This window comes from Lissotriton helveticus, chromosome 2_1 (genome assembly GCF_964261635.1).
Source record: "Lissotriton helveticus chromosome 2_1, aLisHel1.1, whole genome shotgun sequence".
NCBI lineage: Eukaryota > Metazoa > Chordata > Amphibia > Caudata > Salamandridae > Lissotriton > Lissotriton helveticus.
Window position 1 is genome coordinate 1,915,184,123 of NC_136059.1, and position 20,157 is coordinate 1,915,204,279.

A 20,157-nucleotide genomic window follows, 5' to 3' on the forward strand; every position below is an offset into this window, starting at 1 on the left:
CGTCGACGAGGGACCCGTCGACGAAGATACCGTCGACGGTCCCGTCGACGAGGGACCCGTCGACGAAGATACCGTCGACGGTCCCGTCGACGAGGGACCCGTCGACGAAGATACCGGTGACGGTCTCAACGACGAGGGACCCGTCGACGAAGACGCCGGTGACGGTCTCAACGACGAGGGACCCGCCGATGACGGCCTCGTCGATGACGGCGTAATCGACACTCTCAACATCGAAGGACTCGTCAATGACAATACCTTTGACGGCCTCGTCGACGGCAAAATCTTTAGCGTTGACAGCGCTGTCGACGGAGAATCCGTTTACTGGGGCTTCTGCTCATCGGCTGCACGGTTCCCCGCCAGCAAAGATACAATTCACTCATTTCCAAATGAAGACTTACAAAAGGCAGGATTATTCACATATATCTCCGCTCTTGCCATCGCACATTTTGGAGACATACCTGCAAGGAGAGTCAGAAGAAGGGGAAGAGGATGATGACCCCTTTGGGGTTGCCTGTCACCCTTCTCAATTGCATATTAAACTTCAAGAGGATGATGAAGAGGAGTTTCAGGAGCAATATACGCATGACGTCTACTCCACTCCATATCAGTCACCTCGTTCTAGACTTCCTCGGTCTGAGGACACAACACATTTGCCTACTTCCTTAATACAGGATTTGCAAGCTATGTTGGCAGATTATCGACAGATTTCCACCCACTGAGGGTGCGCCCGCTGGGTCATCTGCTCCGGCTACTGTGCCACGACCTCCGTCGCCAAGAGCTCCTTTGTCTCCACAGCCACGTACTTCACCAATTCCTCAGGTTGTGGACAGTTCGTCCTCTGATGGTGACGAAAGTAGAGAGGAGGGAGAATTACCGGATAACACTCCAGTGGATCCTTGGGAGGATTATGTCATCCCTACACCTTCTCCGCCTCCTCCCCGTCCTTCAGACTCTCCGCCTGAAGATATTGGGGGTTTTCACAATATTATGCACAGAGCTGCTAATAGATTTCAATTGGTTGTCACAGTTGAGCAGTCGGACTGCTTTTTACATGACTTTAAGGAAGGGTATCGGAGAGTGATCAGAGCCATACCTATTATTGACTATATATGGAAGGAAGGCCTCAATATAATGAAAACACCAGCCTCCATTCCAGCAGTTTTACAAAGGATTGATAAAAAGTATCGAGCACCATCCGATACACCTGCTTGTCTGATCGGCCATCCTCGACCGGATTCGGTCATTTCTCAGGCGGCGCAGCAAAAGTCCAAGAATCCTTCTGCTCCCATCTCAACGCCACCTGACAAGGAGGGAAGAAGGCTTGACGCCATTGGGAAGAAATTTTCTGCAAACGCAGCAGCATCCATTAAAGCAGCTAATTCCTTAGCTATCCTAGCTCGATATGACAGGCAAATGTGGTCTGAGCTCTCGGAATATCTTGAGCTGATCCCGGAGGATCAACAGATGGATGTACGCAGAATTGTGCAGGAAGGTGAAAGGGCGGCCTCAGAAATTATTGATTGCGCCCTAGACATTTCTAATACCAACTTTCGACAACTGGCTGGAGCAATTGTCCTTAGACGTCAGGGTTGGCTCAAGGCTACCACCTTTAGACCTGAGGTCCAAACCAAGATCTTGGACATGTCTTTCGATGGTGAGTCCTTGTTTGGAAAGCACATTGATGACGCTTTATTGGCTATTAAAACCGATACCGATACTGCGAAATCTCTGGGAACCCTGCAATACAAGAGGGGGTCCTTTAGAGGTGCAAGAGGTCGTGGTTACTCCTCCAGAGGAAATTATTCAAACCAACAAAATCGACAGTATCAATCTTCCTACAACAAACCATACTATCAATCTTCTAACCGGCAGCCTGCTTCTAGTTCTTTCTCTCGGCAAGGAGGACAACGGCGCTCAGGCAATCAAAGGAGAGATTCTAACAAGCGCCAATGAGCTTTGCCGGATGTCGGCCACTCCTCTTTCCCTTCCCGTGGGCGGCAAGATTTCCACCTTTTACCATCAATGGAGGAAGATAACTTCAGATCAGTGGGTCCTGGATTTAGTCAGCAAGGGACACACTTTGGAGTTTTTGCAGAAGCCTCCAACAACGCCGCCCAGGGGTCCCCCTCCCCCTCGCCTGCGCTTACTCTTCAAAGAAGCCTTAAAGATGCTACACAAGAACGCAATAGAACTAGTCCATCCTTCTCAGAAAGGGCTGGGCTTTTATTCACGTTTCTTCCTTGTGGAGAAAAATTCAGAAGAGTGGCGTCCAATATTGGACCTGCGCAAACTCAACAAATATCTAAAGAAACAGAGTTTCCGCATGGTAACGTTGAAGGACATTCTGAATTGTCTAAACGAAGGAGACTTTCTGGCTTCTCTGGATATGCAAGACGCATATTTTCACATCCCTATTCACCCCAACCACCGCAAATTCCTAAGATTTCAAGTGGCCGGCGTCCATTTCCAATTCAAAGTCCTCCCATTCGGCCTCAAATCGGCCCCCAGAATCTTCACGAAATGCCTAGCTCCAGTGGCTGCAATGTTGAGGTCCCTGGGACTCCAGGTGTTCCCATACCTCGACGACTGGCTGTTAAAGGGTCCCACCAGTCATTCGACCATGGAGGCAGTCAACAAAACACTTTCACTGTTCTCGAACCTAGGATTGACCCTCAATTCTCAAAAATCTCAGCTCCAACCTCATCAACGACTGACTTTTCTGGGTGCAGTCTTGGACACATGCCAGTGCAAGGCATACTTGACACAGGAGCGTCAAAACAAGCTCGTCAAACTGGCAAAACAAATATCCGCAAAAAAGTCACTTTCAGTTCGGATGTATGCTTCCCTTCTGGGGATGTGTTCAGCTGCGATCAATCTCATTCCTATGGCAAGACTCAGAATGAGACCGTTGCAGGAAGAGTTGCTTCGTCAGTGGAAGCAGGTCGAAGGATCATTCGACGACCGCATCAAAGTCACTGTCAAAATGAAACAGGCTCTTCTCTGGTGGTCGAAGACACACAACTTGTCGCAAGGCCTCACCTTCCTCCAAGAGATTCCGGACTACACTCTGACTACGGATGCGTCCATGGATGGTTGGGGAGGTCACCTTCAGGACCTTCAGATCCAGGGAAGATGGTCTCATCAGTACCAACAGATGCACATCAACATATTGGAACTCAGGGCCATTTTTCTTTCCCTGCAAGCTTTCCTACCAAGGATCGTGAATTCGTCCGTCCTGGTGCGCACGGACAATACCACCAGCATGTTCTACATAAACAAACAGGGAGGAACGAAATCTCTTACCCTGTCACTGCAAGCTCAGGAAATGTGGGAATGGGCCTTACAGCACAACATATCCCTCAAAGCAGAGCATGTTCAAGGGATTCGGAACTCTCTAGCAGACAGTCTCAGCAGAACGTTTGTGGACTGTCACGAATGGGAACTCGAACAACATCAAGTAGACACAGTCTTTCGCCTTTGGGGGAGACCAACGCTGGATTTGTTTGCCACGCAGCAAAATAGCAAGTGCCTGTTTTATGCCAGCAGGTTCCCAGGTCGGGGGTCAAGAGGAAACGCCCTCCTCATGAGATGGACCGGAATGTTTGCGTACGCTTATCCTCCGATTCCGCTCATTCCGAAAGTTCTGCAAAAGATGAAGAGGGAACACTGCACTCTCATTGCTCCACGTTGGCCGAGACAATATTGGTTTCAAGAGCTTCTCCTGCTGTCTCAACAGCCTCCGTTTCGGCTCAAACCGACTATATCGATGCTGACAAGAGAGGACGGTCAGATTCAACATCCAGATCCTCAATCGCTGCACTTGCACGCTTGGCTCCTGATTTCCTAGAGTTCAAAGACCTAAACATTCCCTCGGAATGCAGGAAAATCTTGTCGCAAGCACGTGCACAAAGTACCATCAGAACATACCGTTTCAAGTGGAAGAGGTTTTGTTCATGGTGTGGAGATAATGATGTTCATCTGCTGCAGGCTCCTCCTGAAGCCATACTTCCATACCTGCTTTCTCTGGCTAAATCAGGTCTAGCTTTTTCTTCCATTAAAGTACATCTGGCAGCAATCTCCAGATTCAGGAAGCACTCCAACAAACCATCCTTATGTTCTTCCTCCTTGATCAAACAATTCCTGAAAGGTCTCTTCAGAGTTTTTCCTCCAGTTCGTCCTCCTCCTCCGGAATGGGATCTTAATGTAGTCCTTTCCCAACTTCTTAAAAGGCCCTTTGAACCAATCCATAAAGCGGAACTGAAATTTCTGACTTGGAAAGTTGCAATTCTGTTGGCTCTTACTTCTGCTCGCAGAGTTAGTGAAATACAGGCGTTCACTATTTCTCCCCCTTTTCTGCAGTTCTCTAAGGACTTTGTTACACTTAGGACCAACCCTAAATTCATTCCTAAAGTGCCAACTCAATTCCACATTAATCAACCGGTCAAACTTAGAACCTTTTTTCCGGATCCGAAAACTCCTGCAGAAAGGGTTTTACATTCTCTAGATGTCAAAAGATGTCTTAAATTCTATCTGCAAAAGACAAAAGACATGCGTAAATCTACACAACTGTTTGTTGCCTATGGAAGACCCACCTTCGGTCAAGCTGTCACAAAAGCAACTATTGCCAGGTGGTTGTCCTCCACAATTACCTTCTGTCACGACAAGGCCAATAGACCTTTATCAAGGAAGGTCAAAGCTCATTCCACGAGAACAGTGTCGACCTCTACGGCCCTTTTCGCTGGAGTGACTCTAGAGAACATTTGCCGAGCTGCTACTTGGAAAAGTGTGCACACTTTTACCGAACATTACTGTCTGCAGTCGGCAGTTCAAGATGACACAGCTGTTGGTGATGCAGTGCTGCAGCATCTTCTTCACTAAGGTTGGAAAGATTATATATTTTAAACTTTACATATTTGTAATGCTGTCCTATCTGTTATATTCGAAGGTTTTGATGCATATGTTATGTTGACATGTTTTGTACTCTATTACCTTCCTGGTTGTGTGGGGATTGATTTATATTTTCTTTGTCTCCCACCTTCCTCTATCGACAGACATGATGTTACTGCTTGCTATTCTGATTCAGGCATGTGAATCTATGAAAGATACCCTAATACTGGATAAGAAAACGAGTTACTTACCTGTAACTACGGTTATCCAGTATTGGTATCTTTCATAGATTCACATGCACCCACCCTCCTCCCCGGTAGGGCAGTTCTGGCTATGGATACTACTTCTCACTTGTGCTGGGAAAATCTGAGGAGAACTGCCTGAGCAGGGAAGGTTCTAGAGGGTGAGGACAGCTGATTGGCTGAGGCTAATATTTCAGGTCTTTTTACATAATGATGTAGATAGGCTGCTAAGTTTTGAGGCCTAGTTAGGCCTTTAGGCTTTTCCAGCCTACTACAAGAAATTTTAGGCACTGCTATTATATATTTTATTTACCGTGGGACTCCCGCCTCGACGACGGGGAATGATTCAGGCATGTGAATCTATGAAAGATACCAATACTGGATAACCGTAGTTACAGGTAAGTAACTCGTTTTCTTTTCCTTTATTACCCGGGCCTTATATTCTCTCAACAGGCGCTTATGAGCATCTCTTTCTAGAGGGTCCCAAGCCTTCCTCCAGCTCCTCTCCTGTCTTCTACAACTTTGTCTCATGAGTCTTAGCGGTTCAGAGAACCATGGGGCAGAAGGTTTATGCCGAGCTGAGTATCGATAAGATGCAGGGGCTAATTCATCAACAGCATTGGCAATAGAGTGGGACTCCATTCACAAGGTGAGGAATCCACTGGCAGGTATATCCATCAGAAAAACGTTACTTACCTTTGGTAACGCTTTTTCTGGTGGATACAGTATCTGCCTGTGGATTCCTCACAGACCCACCCGCCTCCCGTTGTCCACCCTTGTATACCTACAATGTTGATATTTTATATTTGTTACTTTCAATGAAAGTGTTAAATTCTTTTTGTTTATTGCATTGTTTTCACACTGGGTGTGTGAGTTTGAATACTGTGTACTGTGTATACTGTATATATTTGGTCAGTCCATCCGTGTGCCTCGAAGGCACGGGAAAAAAGGGCAGAACTGACGTCCTAACGACAACGAGGCTCTCCTATTGGTCCAGTGACGTCAGCTTCTGTGACGTCGTCCTCGTTGGCGTGGAGAGCTACCGAAAATTTCCGAATGCTGCTGGCACAGGGGATATTTACAAGGTGAGGAATCCACAGGCAGATACTGTACCCACCAGAAAAAGCGTTACCGAAGATAAGTAACTTGTTCGTCTCGACCCTGTTCCACACACGGTGCTAACAGCAGACTCATTGCTCACTGGTTGGGTCGCTCACCTACAAAGTCACACAGAGTCTAAAGTACAAGACCCTCCATATAAATCAGAGGTATTAGCAGTGTTTCCAGCGCTGAAAAGCCTTTCAAACGTTCCTAATAGGCAAAACTTTCCTAGTCCGCACACATGACAGCTATGTATTATATACAAAACCGTGGGGATACTCTCTCCAACTGTCACGCCTAGCACAAGCCCTTTGGAAATGGGCCACACATCACAAGATTTATCTCCTAACGGAAGATCTTCCAGGAGTAAACAATCAGATTGCAGATCTTGTCAGCAGACCTAGACAGCAAATCCACGAGTAGGAACTTCATCCCCAGATTCTTCTTCTCTACTTTCAGGAATGGGGATTTCCTCACATAGACCTGTTCGCCACAACAAAAAGCTAAATGCCCAAGCATCGCCTCCAGGTTCCCACGCCCTCTCCAAAGGCATAGCCTTATGGATGAACTGGTCGGGATATTTGCCTAAGCTTTTCCACCTCTCCCACTCATTCCTCTGGTAGTTCAGAAGCTCATACAATCGTCCCTTAAACTCACAGCTCCCACACGGGCTCGGCAACCTTGGTTCACCACCATGCTGGAGCTCTCTGTAGTTCCACACCAAAAGCGGCATCTCAACTCCAGTCTCCTCACTCAGCCATAGAGAAATCTGGCTGTATGAATATCATGAAGGAGACTAGGAAACCTACGAGGGAATGTTATCCAGCAAAGTGGAAACATTTTGTTATCTACTATAACAATATCCATCCCCTTGATGCTACAGTGCAAAACCTAATCTGTTATCTCTTACGCTTACAGCAATCTGGATTAGCCTACACATCTGTTTGATCGCATCTAGCAGCAGTAGCTGCATACTTACAAAACAGACAACAGTTCTCTCTATTCAGAGCACCAATAATTAAGGCTTTTATGGAAGGACTAAAAAGAGTAAAACCACCAAGAGTACCACCTGCACCAGTATGGAATTTGAGCGTAGTCCTTACAAGGCTAATGGGTCCACCTTTTGACCCAATGCACAGGTTTCACCTGCAATTTTTCTCACAGAAAGTTGCTTTTCTTATTGTAATCACTTCCCTAAGGAGAGTTGGTGAACTCCAGGCTCTACCTATGCAAGAACCTTTCTTTTAACTTCAAAGACAAAGTGGTTCTTCGCACCAACTCCAATTTTTTTCCTAAAGTGGTTTCTGCTTTTCACATCCATTAATAAGTTGAGCTACCCGTGTTCTTTTCTCAACCTTATTCTGTAGCAGAACGAGCTCTATACACACTAGATGTTGGAAGAGCTCTGCTGTATTATGTGGCAAGAACAGATTTTTGTAGGACAAAACGGCTCTTTATAGCTTTTTCGCCCCACACAAAGGCAATCTCATATCTAAATCGGGCATTGCAAGATGTTTCATGAAATGTATCCAAACTTGTATGTGAAAGCGAAAAGAACCTTGACAATACCCCCTAGAGGGCATTCCACCTGCAAAATAGGGGCTTCTATGGCCGCCTTAGGGAGCATTCCCCTAGCTGACCTCTTTAAAGCAGCAACATGGTATACACCGCACACATTCGCCAAGCACTATGGTGTAGATACGTTAGCGAGGCAAGAAGCTAATGTAGGCCAGGCAGTACTTAAAACACTTTTTCAAACAGCTACAGGTTTGCCACCGCTTTGGGAGAAATACTGCTGTATAGTCTATGTAAAGCATGTGATCTACAGCAGTGGTTCCCAAACTTTTGTCTTCTGGGGACCCCTACTTAATCATTACTGGAACCTGGGGACCTCAAGCGAATCATTATTTGGATCCAGGGACCCCTCCACGAGTCATTACTGGAAGCCAGGGACCGTGTCCTAAGCAATGTTGATTATTTGAACCACAAAACAATACATACAAAATGCAGAAAAAACAATCCATACACAAATTACACATTTTATTTAATTAACAAACACATATAAATAAAAAAGAAATCAAAATGTAATTTTAATAGAAAGGTTGTAGCTTTTCTAAATTAAATTGAGGCCACTCATCGTCCATACTATATTCTGACTTGATCTGAGGATACTAATTTAATTTTTAGCCTACATTTACAAATTCCTAAAAACATTTACAGTACGTTTTAAAATGTTCAATCGTACATTGAGCTATTTATTTATATACACTTCATTAATCTATATTTGATTTTCAAAGTAGTGGTGGACCTCCTAATTAGGCTTTGGGGACCACCAGGGGTCAGTGGATCCCAGTTTGGGAACCACTGATCTACAGCTCACATCCTCAAACTGATAATGTTACCCAGTAAGGATCTGTTCTTGGCATGTGGAGCTGTAGATTCACATGCTCCCACCCGCCTCTCTGGGTACCTATACCTGTTGCAGTTTTCTTACTTTACATACATAAGCACGGACACCTCTAATCTACCTTACTAACTCCATTCTTACCCTCTGTGGGAAAACTATCTAACAATGGAGTTGATGCCCATGTGCACTATCACCAAAAGGAGGAGTCCCCAACCTTGTGATTGGAAAGACTTCTTGAAAGAAAAACGACTTGCAAACATCTGGACCCAACAATAGATGGCAGGAGTATGTGAAGCATGTGAATCTACAGCTCTACGTGCAAATTACAGATTGTGAGAAAGTGCCCTCTTTCTGCATGGTTGCCCCCACTTTTTGCTGAATTGCTGATGTGTTTTGACTGGGTGTGCCCTGGGCTGCTGCAAATCCGGTACCCAGGGCCTATGTTCTTTCCCTAAAACTGCATTGAAACCTAAACCCAATTGGCATCTCTGGCCCAAAGTCAGCCCCTGGTAAATGGTACCCAGGGCACTGTGATCAGAGAAGGCCTCTAAGGGCTGCAGCACTTATTGTGCCACCCTTAGAGGTCCTATACTATTACACTTACACACTGCCTTTGCAGGCTACGTGTTTTGGTGCACAACAAAGTGAAGTCGACATGCCTACAACCCACTGCCCTGGCATAGGTCAGTTACCCCTCTAGCTGGGTGCACTATACCAGTGTTGAGGGTACAGGTGCATGAGCCCTGTACCCCTCCAGTGTCTAAGTCCATTCTTAGACATTGTAAGTGCAGTGCTGCCATTAAGAGTATATGATGTTGGGAGTTTGTCATTACGAACTCCATAGTACCATAATGGCTACAGTGAGAAGTTTGGTATTAAACTTTTCAGCACATTAAACCCACACTGATGCCACTGTAAGATTTAATAGAAAATGCACACAGAGGGCATCTGAGAGATGCCCCCTGATATCTAACCTACCACTAGTGTCCAGGCCAAGTGGCTGCTTTCAGCTGCCACCACCAGACAGGTTTCTGGACCCTGGGTCGAGAGCCTGCTGCTCTCTGGGGCTAGAAACAATGCCCATCCTGGGACAAGGTTACAAACCTCCTCCCCCAGGAGGGGAAGCTTCAAAAGCTTGCCGCCTTTGTGAGCTTCCCTAGGCCACTTGCTGCTTTCAGCAACTGGTCCCCACTGGTTCTGACCCCCACTTTGGGCGGGAGAAGAAGGCGGGAAAAAGAAGTGAGGAAGAGAGGTGTGCCCACGTCTGCCAACTCCACCCTACAGGTGGGGAGGCGAGTTGAAGCACAACTCTCAGTCCCCGCCATCTTGCAGATGGGGGGACTTAGCCAACCAGGGACCGGTTCATGCCCTCTCCCACTGGAGGGTGGCATAATAGGGGGTGCACCCACCCCAGGGAAGGGACCCATTGGTCCCTACCTTTTTACCTACCTGCAGCGCCCTGAATCTAGTATTTAGGGGCACCCCTGAACCTTGCTTCATCAGACAAAGAAGAAACTACAATAACAAGGAGGACCGAACAGCAGTGCAGAAGCTAACACGAGAAAGACGCCCACTGACTAGCCCCAGCCCTTAACGGCCTGCCTCCACCTCGAATCTGCTCCTGCCAAATCCCATTGTGTCCTGCAGCCAGCAACCTCAAATCCTGTAGGACCTGCCTGCAACCATAAATACGGTCTCCCGTGAATACCGGATTTGTTAATCTTCATCCTCTGGTCCCAGCCGGAAACCAAATCCGCACCACTCCGCACCCGCAGTCCACGGGCCGAGCTCGAGCGGTCAATCACCAAGAGGAGGTCCCCAAAAGGTACCCTTCCACCCGACGCCCCAAGGCCTTAGGTGACCAAACCGACGGTGCCTAACCAACTTCCCAACTTACCTCTCGAAGTGGTGATCGCACCCAGAAGACCTTCGTCCCCGAGCCTGCAGTGCTTTTGCAAACCGGAGACTCCCAATTGAAAGCTATAGGACTCCTGCCCCCAAAACAGCACTCTGTACCCGGCCGCCGCTGAGGGTGAAAATAAAATAAAATACCAGCATTTGTAAAGCGCACAGCTACTTTCGGAGAGGTGTTATGGGGCTGTCTGGAAGATTAAGCGAGCTATTTCCCAGAGTCACATGGTGCTGGGCAAACCTGGCGCCGGTGATCGGACCGTGAACCTTGTGGTCCGGAGTCGGGCGCCACGCCATACCTCTTCCACTTTTGTGCTGGCCTGAACCCCCATTTGTCCTGAGCTGAAGTCCAGGAGCTTTGCTCCCACAACCCAGTGGCCTGCTAGTCAGCAGCCACCAACCAGAGGCCCCCTACCCCCCATTGCATAACATTGGACCTCAGCACTCTGTACCCAGCCGCCTTAGTGCCGCTGAGGGTGTAACTAGAGTGCATTCTTGACCCTGGGGGACCCCTGAGTCTCCCCCCAGAACCTAAACTCCCTCTAGCAAATACTTAACTCAAAACCGCTAACACTATTTTCCTCCATAGGATAACATTGACTGTTTTTCTTGGCAAAGTTTCTAAGTGTGGAGTTTGAAAATCTAAAAAAATTCTTTAAAATTGCACCATTCTACCAAAACGCTTTTACTTACTTGTTTACAGGAAATATCCCAGTGTAGTATCCGGGTATACTACACTGTGTAAAAAAAAAAAGTAATCCAAAAGTATCTTACCTGGTGTTTTACTGAAAATCCCATTCAAGTCTATGCACTGTATTTACAAAGCATTGCATTTCTCTGAAACAATACTGTAAGTCAAATCAAAGTACATTTACAATTGCAATGCAAACTGTTACAATCTGTGCCTTTACTGCAAAGCACTTATTGCTTACCTGTGCCAGGCTTGATTGGTTCTAGGAAATAAAATAAAGAATATTTTTATACGAAGACAATTGGTCTGAAGTTCAGTCTTTGAGTGTGTGAATTCATTTGCTGACTGTGTACAACAAATGCTTAACACTGTCCTTTGATACTGCCTTACTGTTCGACCACACAACCACACATAGAGTGAGGTGCTATTTAACGTTACCTCTGCCTACCTTTGGGTTACCACTGGACTCTGTGTATACTATACCAAAGTGAGGTATAGTGTGCACAGAGCCAGCTTCCTACAAGCTTGCAAATTGAAAATATACATAAGAACGGGAAGATACGCTCATTACAAATGCCTCCAGTTGTAAAAGGAAGTGAACCACGAACAGTACTTGACACCAAAGTTGGAATCTCAATCATGTGTTGTGCAAATGTGGAAAGAAAGCAGACTGGCCGGCTTCTTTAGTCTGCAGAGGTCTTAAGTGCTATAACCCTCTCCACAGGAAATGGGCTCTAAACACTGAATCGCCCAAAATGGCCGTATGTTAAAGTGACGCTGTCACATTAATGTATGTTTTCTATTTTGAACTCTTCCACCTCTGCCCAGAAGAGAAATGTTTTGATTTAAAACTGATTTGGTTAATGCGGTTTATTCACTTTACTTCTAAAGATGAAATTGTTGTTGCATACAATATTATAATATGGATATATCTTCCTAAAAAGCAGGGCATAAATATAATTTTAAGTTCATTAAGAATAAAAGCATATGGAATTAATTTGAGTGCCTGTGTCAACCAGGGAGGCCTTGAGGACAAATGGCAGTCCTCTCAGAACCTTCACCAAAAACACAACATGCTTATGATGTGAATGTATTTTTGATGAGTGCTTGAGTTCATGTTTTGTGGTTGGAGATAACCGACAAATGTAGTCGGGGGCAAATGCAATTTCAAAGCGTTAGTCAATTAAAGTCAGATCGTTTGCCTTCAACAATGCACATTATGCCTTGTGACTGTTTGCCATTCATAAATTGCAACAAATAGCGGTGTTAAGAGATGTATTGTTTGCATTAAGAGATAAATTGTGTACAACTACTGATTACAAATTATGCAGCTGTCCTTATGTAAAGTCTGTGTGCAGACACAAATTTAAAGCATGTCCAGTTTTAAAAGCAACCGTATTTTTCGTATTTACAGTGGCAGTGAGCTGTACTTTAAGCAGGACTTCCCGTGTCACTGCCATAGCCCCAAGACGGTGGCATGGAAACTTTTTACTTTAACTAAAAAAAAAAAAAAGTTTTCACCTTTTACAGTGGCAGTGAGTTGCATGCCAAGCAGGGTTTGCCATTCCACTAAAACTGCCCCAGCACTAAGTGTTTTCAACCCACTATCCCACATAGTTCAGTACATTCAAAGCAACATAATTGCTGTCCACATAATTCCACTACACACCACACATTTCCACGCTATGCAAATCCACATCTAGCAATTCCAAAACAACCTACATAATTCCACTCCACACACATTCCACTCCATAACACATGGGTAAAATACATTCATTTACAAAGTCAGTAGCTAAAGTCTCACAATAACGAGAACTATTGGCATCGCACAAAATATATTCAACTTTGCAACATGGCAAACAATCACTGCCCTACACCATGCCACATAATTCCACTCCACTACAATTCACCCTTCTTAATTCCACACACCATCCAATTCAGTGCCACCCAATTCTACACCACACAACCTAATTACACTCACTTAATACCACTCGTCACAGCATAGTTACACTCCACTCAATATAAATCCAACCCACATAAATGCTCACTGCCACATACCAGCAATCCACATAAATGTTCTCCACGCCATGACACAGAATTCCAATTAGCATAATTTCACTAAACGCAGCACAGTTCCAGGCCACACATTTCCATTACCCGCCACATAATTCCACAGCAAACATATTTCAAGTACACAGCACAATTCCATAACACTCCACAGATTTCCACATCATGCCACAAAATTTAACTGCACACCACAATTCAAATCCACAACATGCCACTGTACAATACACTATCATTCCACACGCTAAACTCCACAGCACACAATCTCACTCTACATAATAACAGTCCACTTAATACCATTTAATTACTATCCATAAAATTCCACAGTACACCATGCCACATATTTCTACAACACAAATCCACACCACAAAATAAATACCGCAACTAACTAATAAAATACAACCGTCATAATATCACTGCATACATGCATCCATAACACATAGGGAAAAAAACATTGCCATTTACATTACCAAATAGCTCTAGCTCAAACAAATGCGAGACCTAATGCATTTCCAATGCTTGTTTATTTTGTGAGTGCGATAGATTGAGCCTCTGATATAACGTGATATATATTTTATTATTATTTTCAGTGTTTGATCAATACATGACAATATCTGGATATCAAATTGAAGAAAGCATTAAGAGTGAGACCGGTGGAGATTTTGGGAAGCTGCTGCTTGCCGTTGGTAAGATGTGCGAAAAAGTTTTTAAAAACGTTTGGAAGGGAAGACCGTGTCTCGCGTTCCTGTTGTAAGCGTAGCTCTTCTGATAATACTAAGTCTTTTGTAGTCGCTGGAATTGCTGCTCTGGTGGTCCTCTTTGGTTAGTGCTTCATGATCCGCTGAGGGTTTGCCGCTGCAGTTTAAATTAGCAACATCTGTTTTGCTTACACTTTAGTACATTCTTATGCCCCAGGATTTGTAAATACTTCTTGCAGCCTTTTGCCCTGGTAATCAAAGGTCAAGAGTTTTGCAAAATATTGTTGGAGGCATGTGTGCTGTAGATGCACATGCTTTGCAACTGTTCCCATCTAGTGTTGGGTCCGAATGTTTGGAAGTTGTCTTTCTTTGAAGAAGTCTTTCAAGTCACGAGGTAAGGTGACTCCTCCTTTCGGTGATAGTGCACATGGGCATCAACTCCATTGTTAGTTTTTTTCCGCCTTCGGGTTCGGACGTGTATTGCTGCGCTCCGGTTCGAAACTTTTCTTCGGGTTCCCCTTGTGTGCAATGTACTCTACCCTCTGCAGCATTGTTTCCGTACGTGTTTCCTTGTTGTCCGCGTATCTAATCGTTTGACAAATTATCCATTTTCGATCAAAAACCTCGTGGGGGGCACCTGGCCTAGCCGCATTGCTCCAGCCTTCTGCTCATGGAACTGACTCCATTCCAATCCTGTCCTCGGTGCCACACCAAATACCCTCGCACTGACCTGCATCAAGTTTTTAACTTGTGCCTCTACGGAGGAAGACGGCGACGCTTGTAAATCGTTTTGATCCAAGAAGAGACTACGTGATCGTCCGGCTCGACGACGGGGGATGCAACTTCAAAGCATCGAACACACTCCGATATCTTCAGGGAAGAATCTGAGCAAGAGGCTATCGTAGCGTCTGCTGCAGAAGAAGGGCTGTGAGTACTAAAGACCCCTTGCCCCCCTAAATCCTCTTCCAAAACACATAAGGCTATGGCACCACCTCTGCCTTCTGGCCAAGGTCGGCACCGAGACCATGTTTCAGATGCCTCTGCTCAGCACCGAAACAAACCGTCAAGCCTTCTGGCTCGGAACAGAGTCAACCAAAGTAGCCTTTGGGCCGAAACCATTAGGATCCAAGGATTGATCTGGTCAAAGCTGAAACACTCCGCTCAAAACCATGCTTCAGAGCCGAAACCCTTTGCTTAAAAACAAAAACACTGTTTGGAACCGAAACTTTCGAATACCAAAGACAAGACCATTTCGACGTCGAAATCTAAAGACCGTGTCTCCGAGCATCCGGTACACATTTTAGATGTTCTTAAGGCCAAATTGGATCCTAAGCAAAAGAAGTTTTATAATAATTCGAATAATGGACATTTTACTGCTAAAACGCCAGCAAAACACAAACCTCCTTCAGAGGACACTGCCAATAAGATTCCTCTAAAGAAGGACCTCGCTACCAGCCCTGTTCATCCTGCCCCACAACCCGCTCCTCCTCCACCATCTTCTCCACAGTTAATAATTGAAGATCCCTTGCATAGAACACCTCCAGGATCTCCACATACAGATCCAGATAAGGATCATGGATATAATACTCATTTGCCTGTAGACCCTTGGAATGATGACACCATTGACCCTCCAGTAGATAATGATCCAGTCATTTACCCTGCAAAGCCATCACCACCAGACGATAATATGGCTAACCACTAGCAAAGTATCACGGGGTAGGATTACATAAAGAGACTTTAGAAGAGGACTTTTTATTTGAAACACTAAAGTCCACACACCGGTCAAGTCAAGCACTCCTTATACTTAAAGGCATGATGAGGCATGTAGATGATACCTTTTTAAAGACCCTGTCCAAACTAGTATTTTATCTTAGAGTTGTTAAAAAAATATATATAAACCATCACCATCAGATACTTTTTTTATCAAAGGACAGTTACCTCTCGACTCCCTCGTAGTGTCCAATGTTCGCAAAAGAGCTAATTCACAAACCTCTGGGGATGTACCTCCCGCAGACAAGAAATCTAAACTGATAGATTCCTCAGGAAAACGAGTAGCTGTTCAAACCGCTAACCACTGGCACATCGCAAACACACATGGACTACAAACTAGATATAGGGCACACTGCGATGAGATGGAGCAACTGCTTCAATATCTCCCAGAGGAACACAAAACTAAGGCACAGCAGTTAATGGAAGAAGGGAAACTCATCTCTAACTCCTCAATCAGATGTGCTTTAGATGCATCCTACACCGCAGTTTAGGGAGATCGATATCCGCATTCTCCTTAGAAGAGATGCATGGCTTAGGATCTCAGGTTTAAGCCTAAAGTTCAACAGTCCATTTTAAACACCCCCTTTGACAAGGAGCACCTGTTTGGTCCTGTAGTCAACCAGTCCTTCGAGAAAACAAAGGACACCAAAGTGGCAAAATCCATGGGAGCGCACCAGTCCTCATCCAATAGTGGCTCCTTTCGCCGCTTTATAGAGCATAGTCCAAAACCGCATCCTCAGACCCAAATGCTTCCTCTTAAAAAGGCAGCAATCAATCCTTTCCCTTTAGAGGTTTCTATAGAGGAGGATATAGAGGAAAAAATTCCAAAGGTAGAGGTAAAGGTGCCACACTGTGTAATTCCCATTCCCCTAACAAATAGTAACTTGCCCCCCCCCCCTCCCTCCCTCCCTCACCCCCGATCACTTAACACCTGTTGGGGGAAGACTTCAACAGTTTCTCCCCATTTGGCAATCTTTAACAGACAAGTGGGTGCTTGACCTTATCCAACATGGTTATTACCTGGAGCTCACCACCAATCCACCAAACATTCCACGTTGCGTTTACATACTACCTACAGTTACTCAAACAAGAGGTGCAATCTCTTAGAAAAGGGAGCCGTAGAACCAGTTCCAGTAACAGTTCCTCTGCTAAGGCTGAGGAGCGTCGCCCCACTGCCAAGAGCAGCAAAGAAAGGAAAAAGTTTGATAATGGAATGTTATTTTATTTTTTCCTCCCACTGCAGTAGTGCGTGAGAGGGCCGGCAAGAGCTGCAGGGGAGGAGTGGAAGAACACTCCTGTGTGCAGTGACTGTTATGTCGGCCCTCTCGGGCCACCAAAACCAGATATGCGCACGCTCCTGTTCACCATGCAGGATACATTACAGCCTACATTGAGCGCATGCCAACCATTACAGCCCCTGGCTGAGCGCCGTGTCATAGCACTCGGACCAATCAATTCTCCATTGGAGCGTTGTGATTGGCCATGAGGTGGGAGGCTGGCTGCCTTGTTCCTGTTCCGTCCTGGAGTCGGGCACAGGCAGTAGGAGAGCAGGCATGGAACCCAGCATCAAGTTAAGTTTTGTTCTTTTGTTTAAGTAGCCCACGCACCGCACCGCACCGCCCCCCCCCCCCTCCCCGTTGGTAGACAACAAAATTCTACCTCTAGATGCTTCCATTCAGAACATGGTTTGTTACCTTCTGTGCCTACAGCAATGTGAGCTAGCTTACACATCAATTTGGTTACACTTTGCAGCAGTAGCTGCGGATTTGCAAAACAGATTGCATTTGTCTATGTTCAAATGTCCGATAGAGACTACTAGCCGCAGATTCCTTCACGTAGAATTATCCCCAGGCGTGAGACTGGATCCAGAACTTTTTGCCACAGCATCCCTGGGTGCTGGGGGTGGGGTCTCTGCAAACACAACAATGATGGACAGAATGTGGATCAATGTCACACATTCACCCCAGTCCAAAGATCTGGGCCCAAATCCATCGTTTTTCCACTCCACACCACCCTGGGTTAGACAATGGCGATATGCAAATCAGCGCTGACCCTGTGCCCCATGGGAACAGTCCAGTTCGAACTACAAAAGCCATGTCCTTCCCAGAACGGAAACAAGCATCCAAGGACCGGCCCGGTTTCGAGGTAACACCTCTCTTCAGCCCGGCTAGCTTGATTCCAGTGGTGTGGAGTGCCTGGGACTCACGTCTGAGCATCCCCAGTACACTTAGAGCGGTAACTGCAAACACAACAATGATGGACAGAATGTGGATCAATGTCACACATTCACCCCAGTCCAAAGATCTGGGCCCAAATCCATTGTTTTTCCACTCCACACCACCCTGGGTTAGACAATGGCGATATGCAAATCAGCGCTGACCCTGTGCCCCATGGGAACAGTCCAGTCCGAACTACAAAAGCCATGTCCTTCCCAGAACGGGGGTGGGGTGGCATCATGCGACTCCGCCCAGGCGTCGTCCGCCTACGTGACGTCAGCGAGGTCACATAAGCCCCACCCGGCGCGCCTATGTCAGTTTTTTCCTTTTCCACATACAACGCGGATCCAGTCTTTGCTACGGACCTGTTTGGCGCCCTTTTTTTCTTCATCATTGTCTCTTCTTTTGGTGGAACAGTGTGCGAATGCCTTCGGGCTTTGTGGCTTGTATGTCGTCTGGGTGTCCTATGTCGGCGACGGACCCTTACCTCATTTGTATGTGGTGTTTAGGGGAGGATCACGGCACCACTGATTGTGAGTTATGCCAACAGTTGAGCGGCGGATGAAACTTCTCTCAACGCGTCTCAAGGTCTACTTAATCCCCTCGATCTTCCTCTGCAGACGGCTTCAGATACAGCCGTGGTCATCGTCCTCGCCCTTCTCCGATGTCGCAAGAGCGTCGCTCCCCGGTGGGTAAGTGTCAGTTTGTCCCCGGGGGCTGGTGTTCGGCCTGCAGGGGGCATGGGCTCTCTGCGGGTGATGCGGCCCGTGTGTCGTCCTACTCACCATTTCCCGGTGATGGGGCCTCGAGAGTCCAGATGGAGACATACGCGGCGGCTTTGCAGGCCTTCTGTCATCTCCTCCTCTTCCCCTCCCGGGGCGTCAGCGGATCCCTTGCTTTGCGCAGGGCCCTCCTCGGCGGCGGCGGCTCCGACACCGACTGGTTCAGATCCAGGCTTGGAGGATGTGGTGCTGTTGGAGTGCGGCCCCTCGGGGGTCCCTCCTTCAGACCACCGTGCCTCCGCCTCGCTGCAAACTCCTGCAGGAGTCCCTGTGGTGTCGCGGGAGGTCGCTGGGGCTCTGGTCATATCCCTGACTCCCGCTCGGACCTCTGGGCAGGCGAAAGCCTCGTCCACTGCTTAGCTGATGCCACCACGACGCCAGCGCCTGCTCCTCAGAGCGGCGCCGCAGGGGTCGGTGACCTCTCCTTATCCTGCTCTAGGTTGAGGGCTGGGTGGGGACCCCTCGTCCCCCTCCGGGCCCCTCTCGTCCCTCCCTGCAGGAGGCTGCTTCATCGGAGGGTGAGTTGCAGGTTGAATCATCCCTGGCGCCACTGCATGGGTCGCCGGGCCACCTCCGACACATTCTGGGCCGAGGCTGGCGGAGGGTTTCGTGTCACTCCCCCGGTCCCTCTTGTCCCTTCACGCAGGCGGCTGCCTCGGCGGAGGTAGATTTGACGTCGCCCCTCGGCCACTCCGGTCCCCGGCGCGGTATGACTTGTAGGAGTCCTCTCCGGTGTCTCCCTCGGCGCCGGATGGTGTTGGCGTCCTGCCTCAGGCGGCAGACTCTACAGCTCCACACGGGGGTCGTGCCCCAGATTAGTCTTCGGACGCTCCCTCTTCTCCGGAGGTTGGCTGCTTATTGGTGTCGTCCTCCCCGGAGACTGGCTGCCACGTGGTGTCTTTGTCACTGGCGTCGCCGAAGGGTGGCTCCCGGCCATTTCTGAGGCAGAGGTGTTAGTCGGAGTAGCAGCAGGTTCCCCATTCTTCTGCTCTTTGACTTCCAGGTCTGGCCCTTGCCCATCCCGCTTGGCTTCGGGGACGGCCGTCTTAGTTTACAGCCGTCTCCTACGGAGGAGTTGCTTTCTCCACCTCTGGGCGCTACAGAGGCAGGTGCGGCCTTCCCTCACACGGTGTCCACGGAGGTGGGCATTCTGCGCATGGGTGACCCGATTGCTCATTTCCCTAAGGACCATCTCTTGGAGGTTCTCCACCAGGGCTCTGGATGACTCCGCCATCCAAAGATTCTTGGCAGGGCTCCATCCTCCTTCTCCGCCTTAGCAGTCACTGAGGAGGGGAAGGAGGAGGATGAGTCGAGTTGATTCTGGACCTTCTTGGGCTGGTTGCCCTTGCTGTAGATTGTTTTCAGGCCATTGAGTCCTCCTTGCTGGG

General features: G+C 47.3%; 1 protein-coding gene across 3 annotated transcripts in view; it reads left to right on the forward strand.

The window, feature by feature from the left end:
• The window catches only part of ANXA5 (annexin A5), a 1,060,565-nt gene that overhangs the window by 802,036 nt on the left and 238,372 nt on the right, over positions 1 to 20,157 (forward strand). For all 3 annotated transcript variants that reach the window (XM_078676848.1, XM_078676851.1, XM_078676850.1), the window contains exon 10: positions 13,894 to 13,989. In XM_078676848.1, coding sequence (XP_078532974.1) covers positions 13,894 to 13,989 — 96 coding nt within the window. The remainder of the gene's footprint in view (positions 1 to 13,893; positions 13,990 to 20,157) is intronic.